The following is a 19,582-nucleotide window of genomic DNA, read 5'->3' on the forward strand; positions in this document are numbered from 1 at the left end:
TGCCTGTTTCCTGTTGATTGTTCTCTTGTATGTTGCAGAGCAGAACAGTTATGTTGCGGGGAAGTTCTCGGTGTCCCCCCCCCCCCCCAGATGTGTATGCTTTGTTCCAGTGATGTTCAATTGCTTTTGGACTCAATTTGTAGGGTTCTCTGTGTTTCTCTGCTAAGTAGGAGGAGCAGAAAGCAATATGTGAGGCTTTCTGCAAGACCCGGTTCGCAGGTAAAGATAGAACACATACTTTACAGACTCCGTGGATTAACAGAAAGAAGATTACCAAAGGTAATTAACAGAAAGATTACCAAAGGTAAGAACCTAATCTTCCATTGTAAGTTTTCTGAAAACAGGAGGCTTGAGCTACTTCTGACGCAAAAGCACAAGCTAAATTCAAATAAGAACATACACAAGAGAAGTTTATAAAAATCATAAGTGAGGCAGAATGGTAATATATGAACCTGTTAACTTCATACATTAATAGTATGCAGTATACAGTTTAAAGCTATAGAATCTGTTGCTGGAAGATGTGGTCAGGTCATGAAAATTTAGCCAGTTAGACTTAGGAGAGTCAAGGAGAGTCATTGTTTAGCCCATGATATGAACCGAGACATTTTGGGATTATTATTTATTTTTATTTTTTTATGTACAGGTTACTTGAGACCTGGATTGATCATGGTTGGAGACAGAGTGCTGGTTTAATGAGTCAGTGTTTTTTTAATGTATATGAAAATAAAAAGTTGAAGCAAGGTGTTAAGCTGCTCCTAATTTACTTCTTAATGCATTTTTAAATATAGGTTTTTAAATGAAGTTCCAAGTTTTCAAGTGCTTCAGGAGGAGATGGCCTGGATGAAGGGCAAATTTTCAAATCTGGGATCTCCAGTAGTACTTTGCCATAATGACCTTTTATGTAAGAACATTATCTACAATGAGAAACAAGGTAGGTATTGAGAACACCAGTAAGTAAACTCTTATTGTACGTTTTATCAGTCTAGCTTTAAAAAAAGACTAAAATTAATGTTATGTCTTTATTGTAGGAACAAATTAGTAATATATATTCCAGCGCAATAGGTGAGACATTCTAGACCAGGGGTAGGCAATTCTGGTCCTCGAGGGCCACAGGCAGGTCAGGTTTTCAGGATATCCACAATGAATATATATATGAGATGGATTTGCATTGCCTCCTTGAGATGCAAATCTATCTCATGCATATTTATTGTGGATATCCTGACAACTTGACCTGCTTGTGGCTCTTGAGGACCAAAATTGCCTACCCCTGTTCTGGACATTAGGATTATTTCCCTAAAGCCACATGCTGCTGCAGAAGGAATCCACTCCAGATTTTTCACTCTGCCTCAGTTATAGTTCACTGGGCTCTCTAACTCCACTTTCAGTTCTTCTGCACGCATGCCTGCTGAAGTATTTGTTCTGCTCTCCCTATTTTATTATTTTAATTTGATGTAATTTCATACCCTTTTCGGGTAATTTAGTTCTTGGAGCGAATTTGAAGCTTTGCCTGCTTGAGAATTCACAGACTTGGGTTTGTAGCTGACAGACCGATCCCACTGGGTACCTAGGAGGCTCAACAGGGTCTCGCAGGGTGCCGGCTGCATTGTTGTACCTCCGCTTGTCCCTGTGTGCATTCAGTGGTCCATAAGACATAAGAGTCTGACTGGCAGCCTGAAGATCAGCTTTCCAGAGCCATTCCCAGCATTTGTAAGAGAGCTGAAAGCAGGTTGCAACACAGCTTCTCTCAGGTCACAGTGAGTACAAAGGCTGACAGCCTGCGAGAGGCATCGGGGGAGGTTTGAAAGTGGGGTTTTTAGGGTTTCTGGATGTTCCCTGTGTTCCCCCTCCTGAAAAATCCTAAAATCACAGTTTTTATAGTTTAGGAAGTGTGAAAAATATCTCTATTTTGATGCGTATTTCTCCGCAGTGGCCTTCTTGGATTTTTAGCTATTTTGATTTTTTTTTTTTTTTCTTCTAAAGCTCCCTGCTTCTTCAAAACTGTAATTTTTGCCTAGAAACTTGCTGGGATGGAGTCCTTGGCTCTCATGTGGATTCTTGCCAGAATTACGCAAATTTACCACGTTTAGAATATTATTTAGTGACATGCCGCAGTGTCCAGCTTAGCCTCTCCCCTGAAGAAGCAGGTGACTAAATGCTCATTTAGCCAGGCGGGGAGGCCTGTGTGACTTTCGGGGCAGCATGACTGGTAATTCCTCCCGCCAGGTTATGGATCCTTCACAGTCTAAGAAACGCAAATTTTAGTTACCTAAGGGTTGCCTCTATGCCTTAGGAGCCAGACACTTATTTCTGACTTTTGAAAATTTTGTGATCTGAATCTCAAAACCATTGTTCTTCCCCTGCGCAGTTCCAATCCGCCTCCACAGTATCTCTCAGTGGCGTTGCTCCTTTGGACACGTCCTCGCTTCACCTGCCTGACCTTAGTATGGGGGATCCTGATGCAGATGACTTGCTTGCTCACCCCTTATTTGCAGGTGCAGCACTTTCAGGGGTGGGAGATCAGGAACTGTGTACCGGATCTGGGGTTTTTGGAGCCTGGGAATGCTCTCACGATCCTGTTTTATTTGAGTCTGAGGCTTTGCCGAACCTTATTTCTGCGTCTTTGCAGGTGTTCGGCTCCATCCACTTCTTCCTCCTGGCTTTGTGGTGTGAGCTTGCAGTATGCTATCTTCCCCTGGCACCCTGATATGTGTATTCTGGTCTTGGAGCAGTTTGACTCTCCAGAGTCTCTGAAAATTGCTAGAGCTATGTCACGCTGGTATCCTCTGGCACAGAAGTGTCGGCAACTTTTGGATCAGTCCAGGTGATTTCTTTGGTGATGCAGGTGGCTAAACGCACTGCTCTCGCCCAGTATGGGTGGTTTAGTGTTAGAGGATATGCAGGACCACCGTGTGAATGTGGTCCTCAGGAAACTCTTTGATGCAGCTGCTTTAGGCATTAAAGTTGCTTAGGCGATGTCTTTTGTTGTACTCGCCCGTTTCTCTCAAATGCACCCCCCTGGAGAGTGAAGCAGTGGTTCCTCCTCCAACTTTTTAGCTATATGGCAGAGGCATTGTGTGACCTTTATGTGGGTTTGGTAAAGGTGTCGGCGTACTGTATCTCTGCCCGCAGAATGCTTTGATTCAGACAGGGGACTGGTGATTCCAATTCTAAGGCTACTTTGGCTGGACTAGTTTTGCAGGAGCAGTTATTCTTTGGCTATAGTCTGGACGACCTCATGGATTCTAGAATGGACCGTTGCCCCAAGGTTCTGCCTGATAGCAGACTCGGACCCTTCTGGGGTTCTGGTCATTCTAATTTCGTGGCTCACAATGATCCTGACTGTATGCAAGTGCCACATTGCAGATTTCTTCACAGGGCTACTGATGATGCTATAATGGCTACAGGCGTTCCCTGCTTTCCTCCAGTTCTGTGCCCTCTGCTGAAGAGGCAGAATGGCGCCAGGGTGAGGGATGCTCCTCTCCAGATAGGGGGCCAACTCCAAGTCTGTTTTTCCACCTAGATGCACATTACGTCTGACAAGTGAGTCTTGGATTTTCTTTGGTCGGGCTACAAGCTGGAATTTGTCCAGCCTCTGCTAGATTGGTTCATGGACTCTCTTACAAGTTGCCCAATAACAGCACTCAAGGTTCAGTGCTGGCAGGATATTCAAGCTCTAGAGCCAGGGTCACCCAAACTCTTGTGCTCAGGCAGATAGATACTCTACATACTTTCTCATGCCCAGAAAGGCTCAGATCTTCAACTTGTGAATATGGCTCTCAAAGTTCCACACTTTCAAATGGAGGCAGTCATTGCAGTAGTGGCCCAAGGGGAATTTCTTGCATCTCTGGTTCTCATGGAAGCATATTTGCACATTTACATTATTCTGTCCCATTGCAACTTTTTGTGGTTTCATGTTCTTGAATAGCATTACCAATTCTCAGCTCTGCCTTTTGGGCTGGTGACAGCACCCATGACCCTGCACCAAGGTGATGGTTGTCATAGCGAGTTACATGCAGCAAATTAAAAAAAAAAAAAAAAGCCATCTGATGATTACGCAGTCTCTGGAATACCTGGGAATTCTTTTTGACTTGGCTGCGGGCCGCTTCTATCTACCAGTAGCCCGTTGGTAGAACCTGTATGCCCAGGTTTCTCTCCTTCTTAGAGCGGCTGACTACGTCAGCATGGATTTATCTTCAGTTTCTGGGATTCATGGTTGCCCCCACTAGATGTGGTTCCTTGAGTGAGGGTACACAGGCGTCCTCTTCTGCATGCTTTGCTTTCTCACGGGACTTGGCACAGGGATGCTTTGCAAGCCTATCTACCTTAGACTGTTGAGGCCGAGCAAGCATGGACTAGTAGCTTCCCCCGCAATTGCTCCGCTGGAGTATACTGCTACACATTACCTTCTAGATTGTGGTGCTGTCAGATGTGAGCCTTCTAGGCTGGGGAGTCCATTGCAATTGCTCTCCTGTTCAGGGGAGTTAGATACCCTCTCAGCGAAAGTGATCCCTCAACCAGTTAGAGCTCAGAGCCATTTGGCTAGTTCTGATGAGATTGCAGAAGACTTTGGAGGGCCAAGCGGTCAGGATCTTCTCTGGCAATGCGATGGCAGTAGCCTAAGTCAGTCGCCAAGGAGGGTCCAAGAGCATTCCTCTGGCTCAGGAAGCCCACCTTCTTTTTCTTTGGGCGGAGCGTCATCTCCTAGCACTGTCGGCAGCTCATGTGGTTGGAGTAGACAACATTCAGGCTGATTTCCTCAGCAGACATACTCTAGATTTGGACGAGTGAATTCTGTCCCTAGAGGTGTTCCAAGCGATAATGGGGCACTGGGGACACCCTCGCTTCAATCTTATGGCCACGGCAAGAACCAAGAAAGCAGATCACTTGTCAACGATCCAAGCCTAGTTGCGTGGGACTCGAAACTATGGTGCAGCCATGGCCTCAGGAGATTCTCTTGTATGTTTTTCCTTCTTAGCTGATGATCAGCCGGGTCATTTGGAGGTTCACAGATCATCCAGGCTGTATCATTCTGGTATCTCCAGATTGGCCTCACAAACCCTGGTATGCAGATTTGATGCGTCTGCGCAAAGGTTGCAGCCTTCGGCTGATTGTCTCTCCAGGCTTTCTCTCACAGGGTCTGCTTTCCATTAAAGATCCAGGTCACTTTTCTCTTACGGCATGGCTATTGAGCGCGCAGTTTTGGAGCATAAAGGATATTCTGCCCTGGTTGTTAATACTCTTCTGAAGTCTAAGAAGTCATCAACGGTGTCTGCTTATGCAAAGGTGTGGTAGGTCTTCCACCATTGGTGTGCCTAAGACCAGGTGGATCCAATTCCAATTTCGCTAATTCTCGCCTTTCTTCAGGCTGGGTTGGATAAAGGCCTTACTGTGGCTTCTGCTAGGGTCCAAGTGGTCCAGCTTTCCTGTTTTAGATCCTGTTTTAGATCGTTTTACCTTGGTGTCTCGTTTCTGATGTCGCTGGATTCTTGAAGGGGGCTATTCGTGTCCGACCGTTGATTAAGCATCCTTTCCCTTCCTGGGATCTTAACTTGGTGTGGTCTAACCTTTTCAAGGCTCCTTTTGAGCCTCTTTCAGCCTCTTTGAGATCTTTTCCTCTTGGATTTGATGCTCAAGACCATTTTTCTGGTTGCCATTACTTTGGCACATCGTGTGTCGATATTGCAGGCTTTGTCTTGTAGGGTCCCTTTACTCCGTATTTCGAAGGCAGGGGTTTTCCCTTTGGACGGTTCTTTCCTTCCTACCGAAGGTAGTTTTGGTTTTCCTTGTTAATCAGGAAGTGTGTTTGCCTGCCTTTCAACTGACAGGTTCCAAGATACAGGACCGCCTGTTGAAGAAACTGGATGTGCGCAGAGTTCTTCTGCGTTCTCAGGAGGTCACCCACAAGTTTCGTCTCTGACCATCTGTTTGCGCTGACTCATTCAGTTAAGCGGGGCGCTCCCACTTCCAAGGCCATGATTTCTAGATGGAACCGTAGGGCCATTTCATCAACCTACATTCTTTCACGGAAGCAGACTCCTGTTTCCGTCAAGGTGCATTCTACCAGGAATGTGGCTTCTTCGTGAGCCGAAGCTAGATCTGTCTCTCCTGAGGAGATTTGCAGAGCGGTGACGTGTTCTCTTCACATGTTTGCCAAGTTCTACAAAGTGGACATGGCGGCAAGACAGGACTCTGCCTTTGAATCCTTGGTCTTAAGGGTTGATGCAGCAAGCCCACCCTAGTTTTTTGGAGGGACTGCTTTTGTATGTCCCTACTATCTAGAATGTCTCACCTATTGCACTGAAAAAAGAGATTATGTATTTAACCCTGGTAAGCTCTTTTCCAGTAGATAGGTGGAATGTTCTAGACTGGCTCTAGACTATGGTCTGGACGACCAGTCCTTCCTGTGCCTGTCTACTGTTTCAATCTGTTTTATGCTTCTCCAATTTGACTCTTGGATGCCTGTCAGCCATTGTGGGCTGGGAAGAATTTGTATATATATTTTAATTTACGAGGGAGTAGTTTCTGAGCTCCTTTGAAGTCAGTGTTAGCGATTAACGGTTCCCTGTCTAATTTTGAGTAGAACAATTTGTTTAAGCCTGTTACAGGTGCCTCTACTTCACGTGTATTGGGTGGCTCTACATGCTTGGGTATTAACTGAAGGTGGAGCTAGAGAGCCCAGTGAAGTACAACAGAGGTAGAGTGAAAAATCAGGAGTGGATTTCTTCTGCAGCAGCATGTGGCTATAGGGAAATAACCCTAGTGTCTAGAACAGGGGTGCCCAATACGTCGATTGCGATCGACCGGTAGCTCAGGAAGGCAATGTGAGTTGATCGCGAAGCCCATCCCGGGCTCCGTGATAGACTCGTGTTGCCGTCCTGATCTACCGGGCCGATCAGCCTTCCTCTCCAATGTTCTCCCTAGGGCCTTTTAGCTGGGCGGTCCGCCTAGCTGATATCTGCTGCTGTTGCCGCCGCTGAACATTAAAAAAAACAAAAACAAAAAAACCCGGCTTGGAGATTTCAGCCCGCAGCGAACTTATGCTCTGGGCTCTAACGTGTGTGTGCCGGCTTCCCTTCTCGTCCTCCGAAACCGGAAGTTATGTCCGGGGGGGGGGGGGGGGAGAAGGGAAGCCGGCGCGCACATGTTGAGAGCCCTGAAGCAAGCGTTCGCTACGGGCTAAGGCGGGAGACAGGTAATGAAGCATTTGCTCTTCTTGCTGCCGGGTCCTGCTTACTTTCTGTTTCCGCGAAGGCAGGACCCGGCAGCATTTCCCCCAATAGGTCGATCGCGATCTTGGGCGATCAGCCTTCCTCTCCCCGACGGCAGAATTGACGTCGGGGAGAGGAGTGCTGGTCGGCCGAAGCAGGGAGAGCTTGGAGTGGCGTCGGCTTTCGGGCTTGTTATTGGTGGCGGTTTGGGTCCTGGTCCTGGTCCCCAATGGCAGTGGCAGTGGCTTGGGGGAGAGCAGGGAGAAAGAAAGAAAAAGGGCAGGCAGGGAGACAGAAGGAAAGAAGAAAAACAGGAAAAAAAAGAAAGGGAGGCAGAGAGAAAGAAAGGGCAGGGAGAGAGGAAGGAAGAGTTGGGGGAGGGAATGAGGTCTGGAGGAGAGGAAGCATACAGGCTAAAAGAAGGGAAGAAAGATTGGATGCACAGTCAGAAGAAGAAGTGCAACCAGAGACTCATGAAATCACCAGACAAGGTAGGAAAAATGATTTTATTTTAAATTTAGTGATCAAAATGTGTCTGAATTTATATCTGCTGCCTATATTTTACACTAAGGTCCCCTTTTACTAAACCACAATAGAGGTTTTAGCGCAGGGAGCCTATGAGTGTCGAGAGCAGCGCTGGGCATTCAGCGCAGCTCCCTGCGCTAAAAACTGCTATTGTGGTTTAGTAAAAAGGGAGGGACGTGGGTATTTGTCTATTTTTGTACGGTTGTTACTGAGGTGACAGTGCATAGAGTCATCTGCTTTGACCTCTTTGAAAAAACCCCGGAATAGGAATGATAATTAACAATTCTATGCCTACAGTGTGCTTTGTGTTTTTTTAAAATTTTATTGTTGGTAGATCATTTTGACTTGGTCATTTTAAAAGTAGCTCGCAAGCCCAAAAAGTGTGGGCACCCCTGGTCTAGAATGTCTCGCCTATCTACTGGGAAAGAGCTTACCAGAGTAAGTACATAATCTCTTTGTATAGTTTACAGTAGCAATCTGTAATAAGATTGGTGCAAAAAGACAATGCCTTTCTAAAAAAAAAAAAAGCCAATTTGTGTAATTTTAATAGTTGGTATTAAAAATTCCTAGTAAAAACTGCTTTCATTTTTACTTTAAAGTTAATTTGCTCATCATTTGAGTGAGTTTTTTCTGCTTGTGAAACCTGATACATTTATGGTGCCTTTAAAATTTTGGAATATCTTTTAAGAATGTATGCTAAGTTGAAATAATGTATGCGCATATACTGTATTAAGGCACAGTTATATAACCTATTTTGAATTATTTTCCCCATGATTCAATGCTTGCTACAAGCCAAGAGAATATTTTTCTTCAAAGCAGCCATTCAAATCCTTACATAGCATCCCTGGAGAAATCAGAACAGCAGAAGGTCCCTAATAGATTCTGTATAAGGTTAGCACAGTGCTTCTCAAATCATCCTTGGGGCGTTGTGCCAGACATCCTTTCAAGCTATCCATAATAAATACATATGAGAAAGAGGTGCATGCACTAATGTGTTGATATACAAATCTATCTCGTGCATATTCATTATGGATAGTCTGAAAACTTGACTGGTTGTGTTGAGCCCCAAGGACTGGTTTGAGAAGCACTGGTTAGAAGCCTTTTTTAATGTGTTATATCAAAAACAAAGTCCCAGATTTGTAGAACAAACTTACATTTCCTTTTCATTTACTGGATCAGTTCAGATCAGTAGGTTATGCTACTCTACCAGCAGATGAGGCTTCAGCAGTGAAGACTCTATCTCTGACCTTTTTCCCTGTGTGACTTGGCCTTCCAGTGCACAAAACTTGCATCAGTCATCACCACCACCCAGTCTTGCAGGTCTAATGGGATCCCATTAGGCCAGCTGCTTCAGTGCTGCTGAAAGCAGTAAGCTAACCTCGAGTTGCTGGAACTTGAGTATGCAAAAGAGCAGAGCATGCTACAAGGGTCTTATGTGAGCTCTTGCCCAGGGAATCGCCTTCAGAGTATGTATCATAGAGCCAAAAAGCTGAAGGTTATCTCAGACTCTTAGTCCATTATGCAGAAAAGACCTTCAACCAAACCAAATACTTGTCCACCCTCTCCTGGATGATAAACACTGCCCCTAGTCTTGAATCAGTGTGACATAGTGGTTAAAGCTATAGCCTCGGCACCCTGAAGTTGTGGGTGAATCAGTGTGACATAGTGATTAAAGCTACAGCCTCAGCACTCTGAGGTTGTGGGTTCAAACCCATGCTGTGCCTTGTGACCCTGGGCAAGTCACTTTGTCCCTGTGGGCTCACATATAAGAACATAGAACATAAGAACATAAGTGTTGCCTCTGCCGGGTCAGACCAGGGGTCCATCGTGCCCGGCAGTCCGCTCCCGCGGCGGCCCCCCAGGTCCATGACCTGAAAGTGTTCCCTACCTAACCTAAAATATCCATACCCTATTCGCTCAATGTACGGTAAACCTCTATCTGTACCCTGTTATCCCCTTTGCTTCCAGGAAGTCATCCAGTCCCTTTTTGAACCCCAGAATTGTACTCTGTCTTATTACCTCTCCGGGAAGCGCGTTCCAGGTGTCCACCACCCTCTGAGTGAAGAAGAACCGCCTTGCATTCGTTATGAATCTGTCTCCTCTCAGTTTTTCTGAATGACCTCTTGTTTTAGTTGTCCCTGCTAGTCTAAAGAATCTGTCCCTCTAAAGAAGGACTAAATTAGGACTAAAACAAGAGGTCATTCAGAAAAACTGAGAGGAGACAGATTCATAACGAATGCAAGGCGGTTCTTCTTCACTCAGAGGGTGGTGGACACCTGGAACGCACTTCCCGGAGAGGTAATAAGACAGAGTACAATTCTGGGGTTCAAAAAGGGACTGGATGACTTCCTGGAAGCAAAGGGGATAACAGGGTACAGATAGAGGTTTACCGTACATTGAGCGAATAGGGTATGGATATTTAATGTACCTGAGGCAATGGGGGGATTGTCAGGGAAAAATGCTTAAGTACCTGAATAAATTCATGTAAACTGTTCTAAGCTCCCCTGGGAAAGCAGTATAAAAAAATTGAATGAATAAATAAATAAATAATCAAAACATAGCCCTCATATAACACAGGACCTGCACCGGAACTAAATGGCTCATGAAGTACTTCTCCATCAACTCAGGTGTTTTGTCAGCTCTCTCATGCTGGCCATCACTGAGAGTCCACCTCTGAATGGGCACAGATTGGCCAGTCACCTAAGTAAGGCTGACCTCCAAATTTTTCCTTGACTTATAATCTGCCATGGTGCTATTTTAGCCATATGATCAATAAGGGCAGTTGATAGACTCTCCAGAGTTGCATCTCTTTCACTAGCAGGATGCTCTTGGGGGAGGGACTTTGAGGAACTCAGCATAATTTAAACCCCCCCCCCCCCTGCTTCCTAGTTAACTAAGTGGATAAAATTAGGACTGCTTTTGCAGAATGTTGCCACTATCCGGTTAACTGCCTGGATAGTGCTGCAGTAGTTTGAGGGGGGTATTCAGCAGTGGAGGATATTCAGCACATTACCCATTTAGCTAACTAGGTTGTGGCTTGAACTTCATCACTATCTGATTATCTATTCATATAGTGCCACCAGTGATTAGCAGGATATTTCTTAGCATCAGAACAGATGGATCCAGAAACTTATGGGGTATGACCATCTACTAGCAGGTGGGGGAGAGAGAGCAATACTAAATCACCAAGAACCTCATTGTCCTACATGGTTGAGTTCAGATCTGTACTCCATCTCTGGCAGGCAGTGAATGGTCTCTCAAACTGCACTGATGAGACCAGGAGCTTATCTCCTGATTTGGTTCACGAGCTTGAGGGTACAGCTTCTGCTAGTGCCAGTCTTGGGGTGCACCTAGTGGTGCTATAGGTCCCTTCCCCCCTTCTATCACAGTTTTCTCCTTCAACATTGCTTAAAAAAAAAAGCAGTGCTAGGTTATAGAAGTTTTGCATGGTCAGTGGATCCTGCCTTAGGAGGAGGTTGAACACTCATAACTTCAGAAATCCCTTGCAGAGAAATTTCCTTTTCCTACTCTTTCTCTTTTCAGCATATTTGGGGTGAGTACACATTTAAATTTTGTATTACCATTGGGTGATTGTCAATTGCAGTTCCTTTTACTTTTATTTTTTTATTGCAGCTGGGTCTGTTAGGTACTGCTCCCATTGTGGAGCACGGAGAGCAGCATCTGGGCACTGTGCAGCATGTTCTGGGGCTCTGGAATCGGTGGTGGTAGTTGTGAGATCCACAGATTCCTGCATAGGAAGCAGCACGTTGGTTTCTCCTCCAGGGCACATTTCTAATGCCTCTGTGTAAGGTGCTGGTGGTCATTTTGAATTCTCGTGGCTTTTCCTTCTACTGAGAATCTCTTCTTTACAGCTCCAGGTAATGCCTCTTTCTTTTTGCCTTGGGGGCTCAGGCTGCTTCTCCTGCTTCTCAGGATTCATGGGATCAAATTCCTTTCTCTCCAAAGTTTGGTTTACTGATGCATCAGGCTTATCTTAAGAGCTAATACTGTTCCAGATCCTCCTTGGGAGAATGTGTCTTCTCACATGAATTCTTCTAAGAGTTCACGGTTGGCGTCTTTAGCAGATTTCCTCCACCCTGCCTCTCCTCCTTCCCCTGTTCCTTTAGTAAGAGGCTTTCCAGCTTCAGTATATTCTTCCAGTACATTAATACCATTTACTAAAATCACTTTTTTAAAAAAAACCTATCTCAAAGCGCAATGTACAGTAGAAATAACTTCAAATTAAGAAAGAAACTCTCTAAAAATATAGGAAAGCAAACATTCATGAAAAAAGATTATCATACATCTTAAACAGCAACCTTAGTGGTTATCAATCATGTTGTAGGCAAGAGTAGGCCATATATCCCGTGTAGATTGTTGGAGAAGTGTTGGGGAAAGCCTTAGAAAATAGGTATGTTTAAGTCTGCTTTTAAAGTTTTTTAGTGAAGATTTTGAATGAAGAGCAAAAGGTAAGGGGGTTCCAAAGTAGTGGGCCACAAAATAGAAGACACTCTTTCTGGTTGGTTCCCAGGATTAATATGAGGGTGGTTTGAAAAGTTTGGCAAAAATGCAAGTTAAATAACGTAATCTTCATGTTGTCTAGCGCGTTTCCAGTTTTTTCATATCATAGGGAAAAATAGCTTATCCCAGGACAAGCAGGCAGTATATTCTCACATGTGGGTGACCACAGAGCCCTGATGAGGACAGCTGCAAAGCTTTGATATACCTTTGAACTTAAGAAAGTTCATGAATGACCACACCGCGCATGTGTGAGTGCCTTCCTACCTGACGTAGGTGCGCATCTCTTCAGTTTTCTGTTTTCCGCAGAGCTAAGAAGTTGTCTTTTCAAATGCTCTTCTCTTTGTTGCCTTGCCTTTTCCACTCATGCGTATTTTCTTTTTAATTATATTTATTTTAGTTTACCCTTTTGCTAAAGGACTTCATTTTTTTTTTTTAAATGAGTTTCTTTCCCTAGTGGGCTTCTCATTGGCAGGGCCTCTTTACATCGCCTCAGCCTCGGATTAAATTTTGGCTGCGGCGGTTTCCTCGTCAATGTCTTGCCTATTTTTGGGAATCTTCATTCTTTAAGAAGACTTATGTCACTAGTCATTATGGCATTGAGTCTATTCGTGCAGACTTTCCAGCGACCACCTTGCGACTCGCCTTTTTTCAGCGAGGGTTGCATCTTATTCTTAGCTCCTGCTTTAGTCGAGTCGTGACATTTAAGGTACCGTTAGACAGGCCTAAAAGGTACCAGTGTCTTACACCCCCATGCTTATCTGGTGCTACTATAGTGGAGGATCTAACATGGGTGTAGAGCCTGTAAAGTTGGATTCCTCTTTCTGATTACAGACTACCTTATCTAGCAGATGTCGGACTGCCTCGACCTTTTACGGTCTACACTGAGAAATCTAACCTGTCTGTAGAGGCTATAAGTTAGATTCCTTCAACTATTTTCCACATACATTGGTCTGTTTCAGTGTTGGTGGTGACTTCCAGAGCTTCTTCTATGCCTAAGACCATAAAGAGACTGGCATGCCTTTCTGGATGTTCATGTTTCCTTTCAATTATGATTACTTTATGAACACTCAAGGCATGTTCTGGCGGGAACTTACATTGGTGTATAGCCTGTCAGTTGGGCTCCCGCCACTTCAGAATCATGCTGCCACTGCATCACCAATGTTAGCCTGTGTCTTTTTTTTTCTCCTACAGGCGTTTCTAGTTGTTCGTTTCCCTTTAGTTGTTATTTCTTTATGAACACTTCAGGTATGATATGTGGAAACTAACATCGGTGGACAACCTGTCAGTCTTCCGCCACCTCAAAATCACTTCCTCACAGCACTTTTCTCAAGGATGTTTACATTCAAAGGGAACATATTTTTTCTGACAAATATGTTCAGAAGCAATTTTTCAACCTCACGAATGGACTCTAGATTCAACAACTCTCCATTCCATCTCCTTTATATGGGAGACTTCACAAGTAGATTTCCATGTGTCTCCCCACAATGATCAGCTACTCCATTTTTACTCTAGGCTGTATGCGCTTCATTTCCCAAGAAGTGGATGTTCTCCTGAATTGGATGAACAAGTTTCAGATGTGTCCCAGTCTTTCTCTTCTTTTCAAACGCTTGTCCGGCTCAATTGGGAGATTGCCACCATGATTCTGATAGCTCCTCGGTGGCCCAGACGACCTTGATTTTCCTTCTGTTTCAACTCAGTCGAAACAAATACCTCTGTCAATTACATTACATTACATTACTGGCTTATATTCCGCCTGTACCTTTCAGTTCTAAGCGGATTACATCAGAACGATAACTGGACATTTCCAGGAAGAGAAATACAAATTACAATTAAGGCGTAAGGTCTAAAGCAATTTTGATGAGTAGATTCTAAGAGGGGGAGAGAGGGGAAAAGGAAGGGATTAGGACATTTGGGTGAATTTCTTGAATAGTAGGGTCTTGATTTCTTTGCGGAAAGCCTTGAGGTCAGTTGATGCTGTCAGTAGGTTGGTGATGGAGGGGTCCAATTTAGCTGCATGTGTTGCAAGTAAGTTGTCATACATCTTTTTGCGTTTAGTTCCTTTAAAATGGGGGAAGGAGAAAGGGGATTGGGTTCTCCTCTGTCTGGTTGAGGGGTTCCTGTTTAGACGGTTGTTTAGGTGGGTGGGTGCCATTCCGTTTAAGGTTTTGAATAAAATACAGTATAGTTTGAATTGGATGCGGGCTTGTATTGGAAGCCAGTGTGAGTCTAGGAAGGCGTTGTTGATGTGGTCAAATTTTCCAAGGGAATAGATCATTCTGAGGGCAGTGTTCTGCACGGTCTGTAGTTGTTTTATTAGGTAGGTAGGACAAGAAAGGTAGAGGATATTGCAGTAATCCAATAGACTTAGGACTAGGTATTGAACTATGAGTCTGAATTGTTCTTTTTCAAAGAATTTTCTGATTTTGCGAAGGTTGCGAATGGTGAAGAAAGCTTTTTGTGTGATTTTGTTGATTTGCACCTGAAGAGTGCAACCTCTGTCTACTGTTACTCCAAGGAGTTTGAGAGTGGGTTGTAGGGGATATATGGTGGTTTTTATTTCTAGCTCAGTTATAGAAGGGGTTTTGTCCTTTTCAAGCAGTAGAAATTTAGTTTTATCTGGGTTGAGCTTCAGTTTATGTTCTGTCATCCATTTTTCCACTGCTTCTAGAGTTTTTTCCAGGGTGCCTGATTTGGTGGGGTCTTGTGTGTCAAAGGGGAGGAGTATGGTGATATCGTCTGCATAGCTGAATGAAGTTACTTTGAGTTTGTCTAACAGGGTACCGAGGGAGGAAATGGAAAGATTGAAGAGCATGGGTGACAGTGGGGAACCTAGGGGTACTCCGCAGGGGTTGGTCCAAGGCTCCGATATAAGATCCTTTGTTTTTACTCTGTATGTTCTTTTTTTAAGGAATCCTTGAAACCAGTTGTATACTTCGCCTGAGATCCCTATTGCTTCTAATATCTGAAGAAGTATGGTGTGGTCGACCAGGTCGAATGCGGCAGAGAGGTCGAGTTGAATTATCAGCATCCTTCTTCCTTTGCTAAGGTGCTGTCTGGCTATATCTAGAAGGGAAGCTAGCAATGTCTCGGTGCTGTGGTTAGATCTGAACCCCGATTGAGTTGGGTGGAGTAGGTTGTGGTCTTCAAGGTAGTTGGTGAGGTATTTGGCAACCAGACCTTCTATTAGTTTAACATATAATGGAATTGAGGCGATGGGTCAATCTTTCCATCTATTTTTACGCAGAGTCAAGGTTCGGTTCTATGTTCTGAGAAAAGGGAGTTTAGTGGGGGAGGAAGAGCGGAGCTCTGTGCTCAGATGTCTGTTCAGGTGCCAGCCATCACGTGACCCCCCTTGGTTCTACATTCCAATCTTCAGCTTTAGCACCTAACAGTTTGGTATTTCTCAGGCTGAGTTCGCTCTCAGCTTATTGCATTGATATTAAAAGCTTCCAGAACACCAGCCATTCCGCAGTGTTACCAGCAACAATGGACGCCTTTTATTTTTTTGCTTGGTGTCTTATTCCTCATGAGGATCCAAAGTCATCTCTTGGTTTTTTTTTTCTCTGATTTTGACTTATCTCCTATATTTGTTGGACTCTGGTCTCAAATTCATTTCTATTGGAGTCAATCTTAGTAATTTTACTGCCTTTCATCGGCCAGTGGATAGTAAATCTATTACTGCTCATCCTCTCATTCCTAGATTATGAAAAGACTTTTCCATGTAAAACCACCTCTCAGTGGTATGGGATCTCATTGTGGTTCCTGCCCAATTGCGAAAATTTATATTTGAATCAGTGTCTACCGCTTTCCTACTTGGAAAGTTCTCTTTCTCATGTCTTGCACTTCTGCCAGAAGAGTGAAAGGACTTGAACCATTAGTAGCAGATCCACCATTTACAGTGTTCCACCATGACAACATTGCGCTTCATACTCATTCAAAGTTCTTATAAGAGTTGTCACTGAATCCAAATTTCTTATCATAGATTATCACTGAATTTTATCCCAATCACTTGATTGTGCTACTAGTAATTTTTCCAAGTCTTATTCTCATCTAGGAGAATCGACTCATACTCTAGACTGCAAATGAGCATTAGCTACTTAATTGCAGAAGACTATATCATACAGATCATCTCCACAACTTTTTGTCTCTTGACCTTAACAAGTTGGGGACATCCTGTTTCCAGGAGATTACTATTCAACAAGTTGGCTGCATGCATCTTATTCTGTTAGCTGGGTTGCAACTAGAAAGTCAAGTCACAGCGCTCCAAAAGTTCGAGTTTGGCAACTTCAGTATTTTTTCTCACTCTATTCCAATTGACAGAATAGGTAAAACTGCTATATTTTCTCCTCGGTTCATATCTTTCACCTTTCATTATTGTCTGGAACTTTGGTCCAGACAGGATGGGCTCTTTGGCCAATCAGTATTACAAAATGTATTTTTCTAAAAGGCCAACACTCCCACCATCCCATTCTGGTTAGCTTGGAAGTCACCCATATGTGAGAATATGCTGCCTACTTGTCCTGGGATATAAAGCACAGTTACTTACCATAACAGGTGTTATCCAGGGACAGCAGGCAGATATTCTCACAACCCACCCATCTCCCCTTTTTGGCTTATTAGTTGGCTATCTAAACTGAGGAGATGCGCGATGCGGTTAGTCAAGAACTTTCTTAAGTTCAAAGGTATATCAACGCTTTGCAGCTGTCCACATCGGAGCTCCATGGATGACATCACCCACATGTGAGAATATGCTGCCTACTTGTCCTGGGATATAAAGCACAGTTACTTACCATAACAGGTGTTATCCAGGGACAGCAGGCAGATATTCTCACAACCCACCCATCTCCCCTTTTTGGCTTATTAGTTGGCTATCTAAACTGAGGAGATGCGCGATGCGGTCAGTCAAGAACTTTCTTAAGTTCAAAGGTATATCAACGCTTTGCAGCTGTCCACATCGGAGCTCCATGGATGACATCACCCACATGTGAGAATATCTGCCTGCTGTCCCTGGATAACACCTGTTTCCCAGGAAAAGCAGGCAGCATATTCTCACATGTGGATGATGTCATCCATGGAGCCTCGTAGCGGACAGCCTCGCAAGCAGACTTGTTTGAAGAACTTTCAAAAAGTTTGTGAGTGCTGCACTGCGCATTCGCGAGTACTTTCCCGATGAACGTAGGTTGTGCGTCTCCTCTGAGGTACCTCAGTTCTCGTTTTTCTGCGGAGCCAAGAAGCACCTGTGTTTCTCAGCTCTGCCCGACTTTGAGTTCTGCCTTCGCACACCGGGGCTTTTCTTTCTTAATTTATTTTCTTTCGTAGTCGCTGTGCGGCTCGTCTCTTAAAAAAATGTTTTCATCTTTTTTTCGTCAGTTCTCGTCCGGCGGGGCTTGGGCTCTGGCCCTGCCGCCAACCCTTGTTGGGCTGCGGCCATCTTTTTTTCTATGTCCCGGCCTGTTACGGGCTTCAAAAGGTGTAGCCAGTGTAACCGGGCGATTTCACTCACTGACCCACACCATTGGTGTATTAAGTGCTTGGGACTCGAACATAGTCCTGAGTCCTGCCCACACTGTGCTACCCTTCAAAAAAGAGCTCTCCGGAGATGTCGTGTCCAGATCCAGCAGCTCTTTGGTTCCATGGAGCTGTCTGCAGAAAAGGCGTCATCCTCGGCCGCGACCTCGGTGGGGGCCTCGGCGGCCAAGACCTCGAGCAAGTTGCCCTTGTCTGTGAAGGCCTCGTCTGCTGTGCCTTCTAAGGTCTTGTCCTCAGGCAAGTCTGCTCTTCCCTCTGCAGGTACGCTAGCTAAGAAGCCTCCAGCTGAGTCTCAGGCAATCCAGGCAACGAGTGCAGTCGTGCCAGCCTCTACGAGACCCCCCTCCGAAGCGTGCTTCCAAAAATAGGGAATACTCATCCTCGAGGTCGCACTGCTGCACCTTCTAGACCAAAGTCATTGTTCTCGGTGCCTGTCTTTGAGGACATGCTGCAAGCAATATTGACCAGGTGCTCACCTCTGTCTTTGCCAAGCTTGCCCCGACTTCGACCCTGCTTTCTGCGAGCTAATCTGAGCATTCTGTCGAGGCATAACGAGTAAAACCTCTTAGGTCTCGGCCTTTGTCCTCCAGTGACTCCTTGTCCTTCCAGGTCCGGGTCTCCAGCTACTCAACATGCTTGAGAGGGGGTGGAGAAGCCTTGAACGAAGTCTCATTCAAAGCATTCCTCGTCATCGAGGCACCTATCTTCGAGGAAGCATAAGGAGTTTTCTCTACCTTGTTCTTCGAGGCCCATCGAGACCCCTTCAAAAACCAGGCATAGGTCTCGAACTCCAAAGCTTTTAACGCCTCGTGCTTCTCGGTACTTGGACAGCTGCTGTTCAATGTATTTATAAATGATCTAGAAACAGGGATGAAGTGCGAAGTAATAAAATTCGCAGACAACACCAAACTATTTAGTGGAGTTGGAACTGTGAAGATTTACAAAGGGACCTGAACAAACTAGAAGAGTGGGCGACGAGATGGCAGATGAAATTTAATGTAGAGAAATGTAAAGTCTTGCATGTAGGAAACAGAAACCCGAAGTACAGCTATACGATGGGAGGGCTGGTAATGGGTGAAAGTACCCAAGAAAAGGACTTGGGGGTAATAGTGGACAACACAATGAAGCCGTCGGCACAGTGCACAACGGCCTCTAAGAAGGCGAATAGAATGCTGGGTACTATCAAGAAAGGTATTACAACCAGAACGAAAGAAGTTATCCTGCCTTTGTATCAGGTGATGGTGTGCCCGCATCTGGAGTACTGCGTCCAATATTGGTCACCGTACTTTAAGAAGGATATGGCGATACTCGAGAGGGTTCAGAAAAGAGCGACACAATTGATAAAAGGTATGGAAAACCTTTCATATGCTCTTTTCCCTGGCGAAGCGGAGACTTAGAGGTGACATGATAGAGACTTGCAAGATCATGAAAGGCATGGAGAAAGTGGAGAGGGACAGATTCTTCAAACGTTTGAAAACTACAAGAACGAGAGGGCATTCGGAAAAATTAAGAGGGGACAGATTCAGAACCAATGCTAGGAAGTTCTTCTTCACTCAAAGGGTGGTGGACACCTGGAATGCACTTTCAGAGGGTGTGATAGGACAGAGTACGGTTTTGGGGCTCAAGAAAGGATTAGATAATTTCCTGAAGGAAAAGGGGATAGAAGAGTATAGATAGAGGATTACTATACAGGTCCTGGACCTGGTGGACCGCCGGGCATGATGGACCTGGTGGACTGCTGGGCGTGATGGACCTCTGGTCTGACCAGCAGAGGCACTTCTTATGTTCTCCATCTCGAG

The 19,582-nt window shown here is 44.8% G+C and overlaps 1 protein-coding gene across 3 annotated transcripts in view; it reads left to right on the forward strand.

The window, feature by feature from the left end:
- ETNK1 (ethanolamine kinase 1) overlaps positions 1-19,582 on the forward strand; it is a 144,959-nt gene that overhangs the window by 41,078 nt on the left and 84,299 nt on the right. For all 3 annotated transcript variants that reach the window (XM_033951574.1, XM_033951576.1, XM_033951575.1), the window contains exon 4: positions 789-931. In XM_033951574.1, coding sequence (XP_033807465.1) covers positions 789-931 — 143 coding nt within the window. The remainder of the gene's footprint in view (positions 1-788; positions 932-19,582) is intronic.

Source organism: Geotrypetes seraphini, chromosome 7 (assembly GCF_902459505.1).
Source record: "Geotrypetes seraphini chromosome 7, aGeoSer1.1, whole genome shotgun sequence".
Taxonomy (NCBI): Eukaryota; Metazoa; Chordata; class Amphibia; order Gymnophiona; family Dermophiidae; genus Geotrypetes; species Geotrypetes seraphini.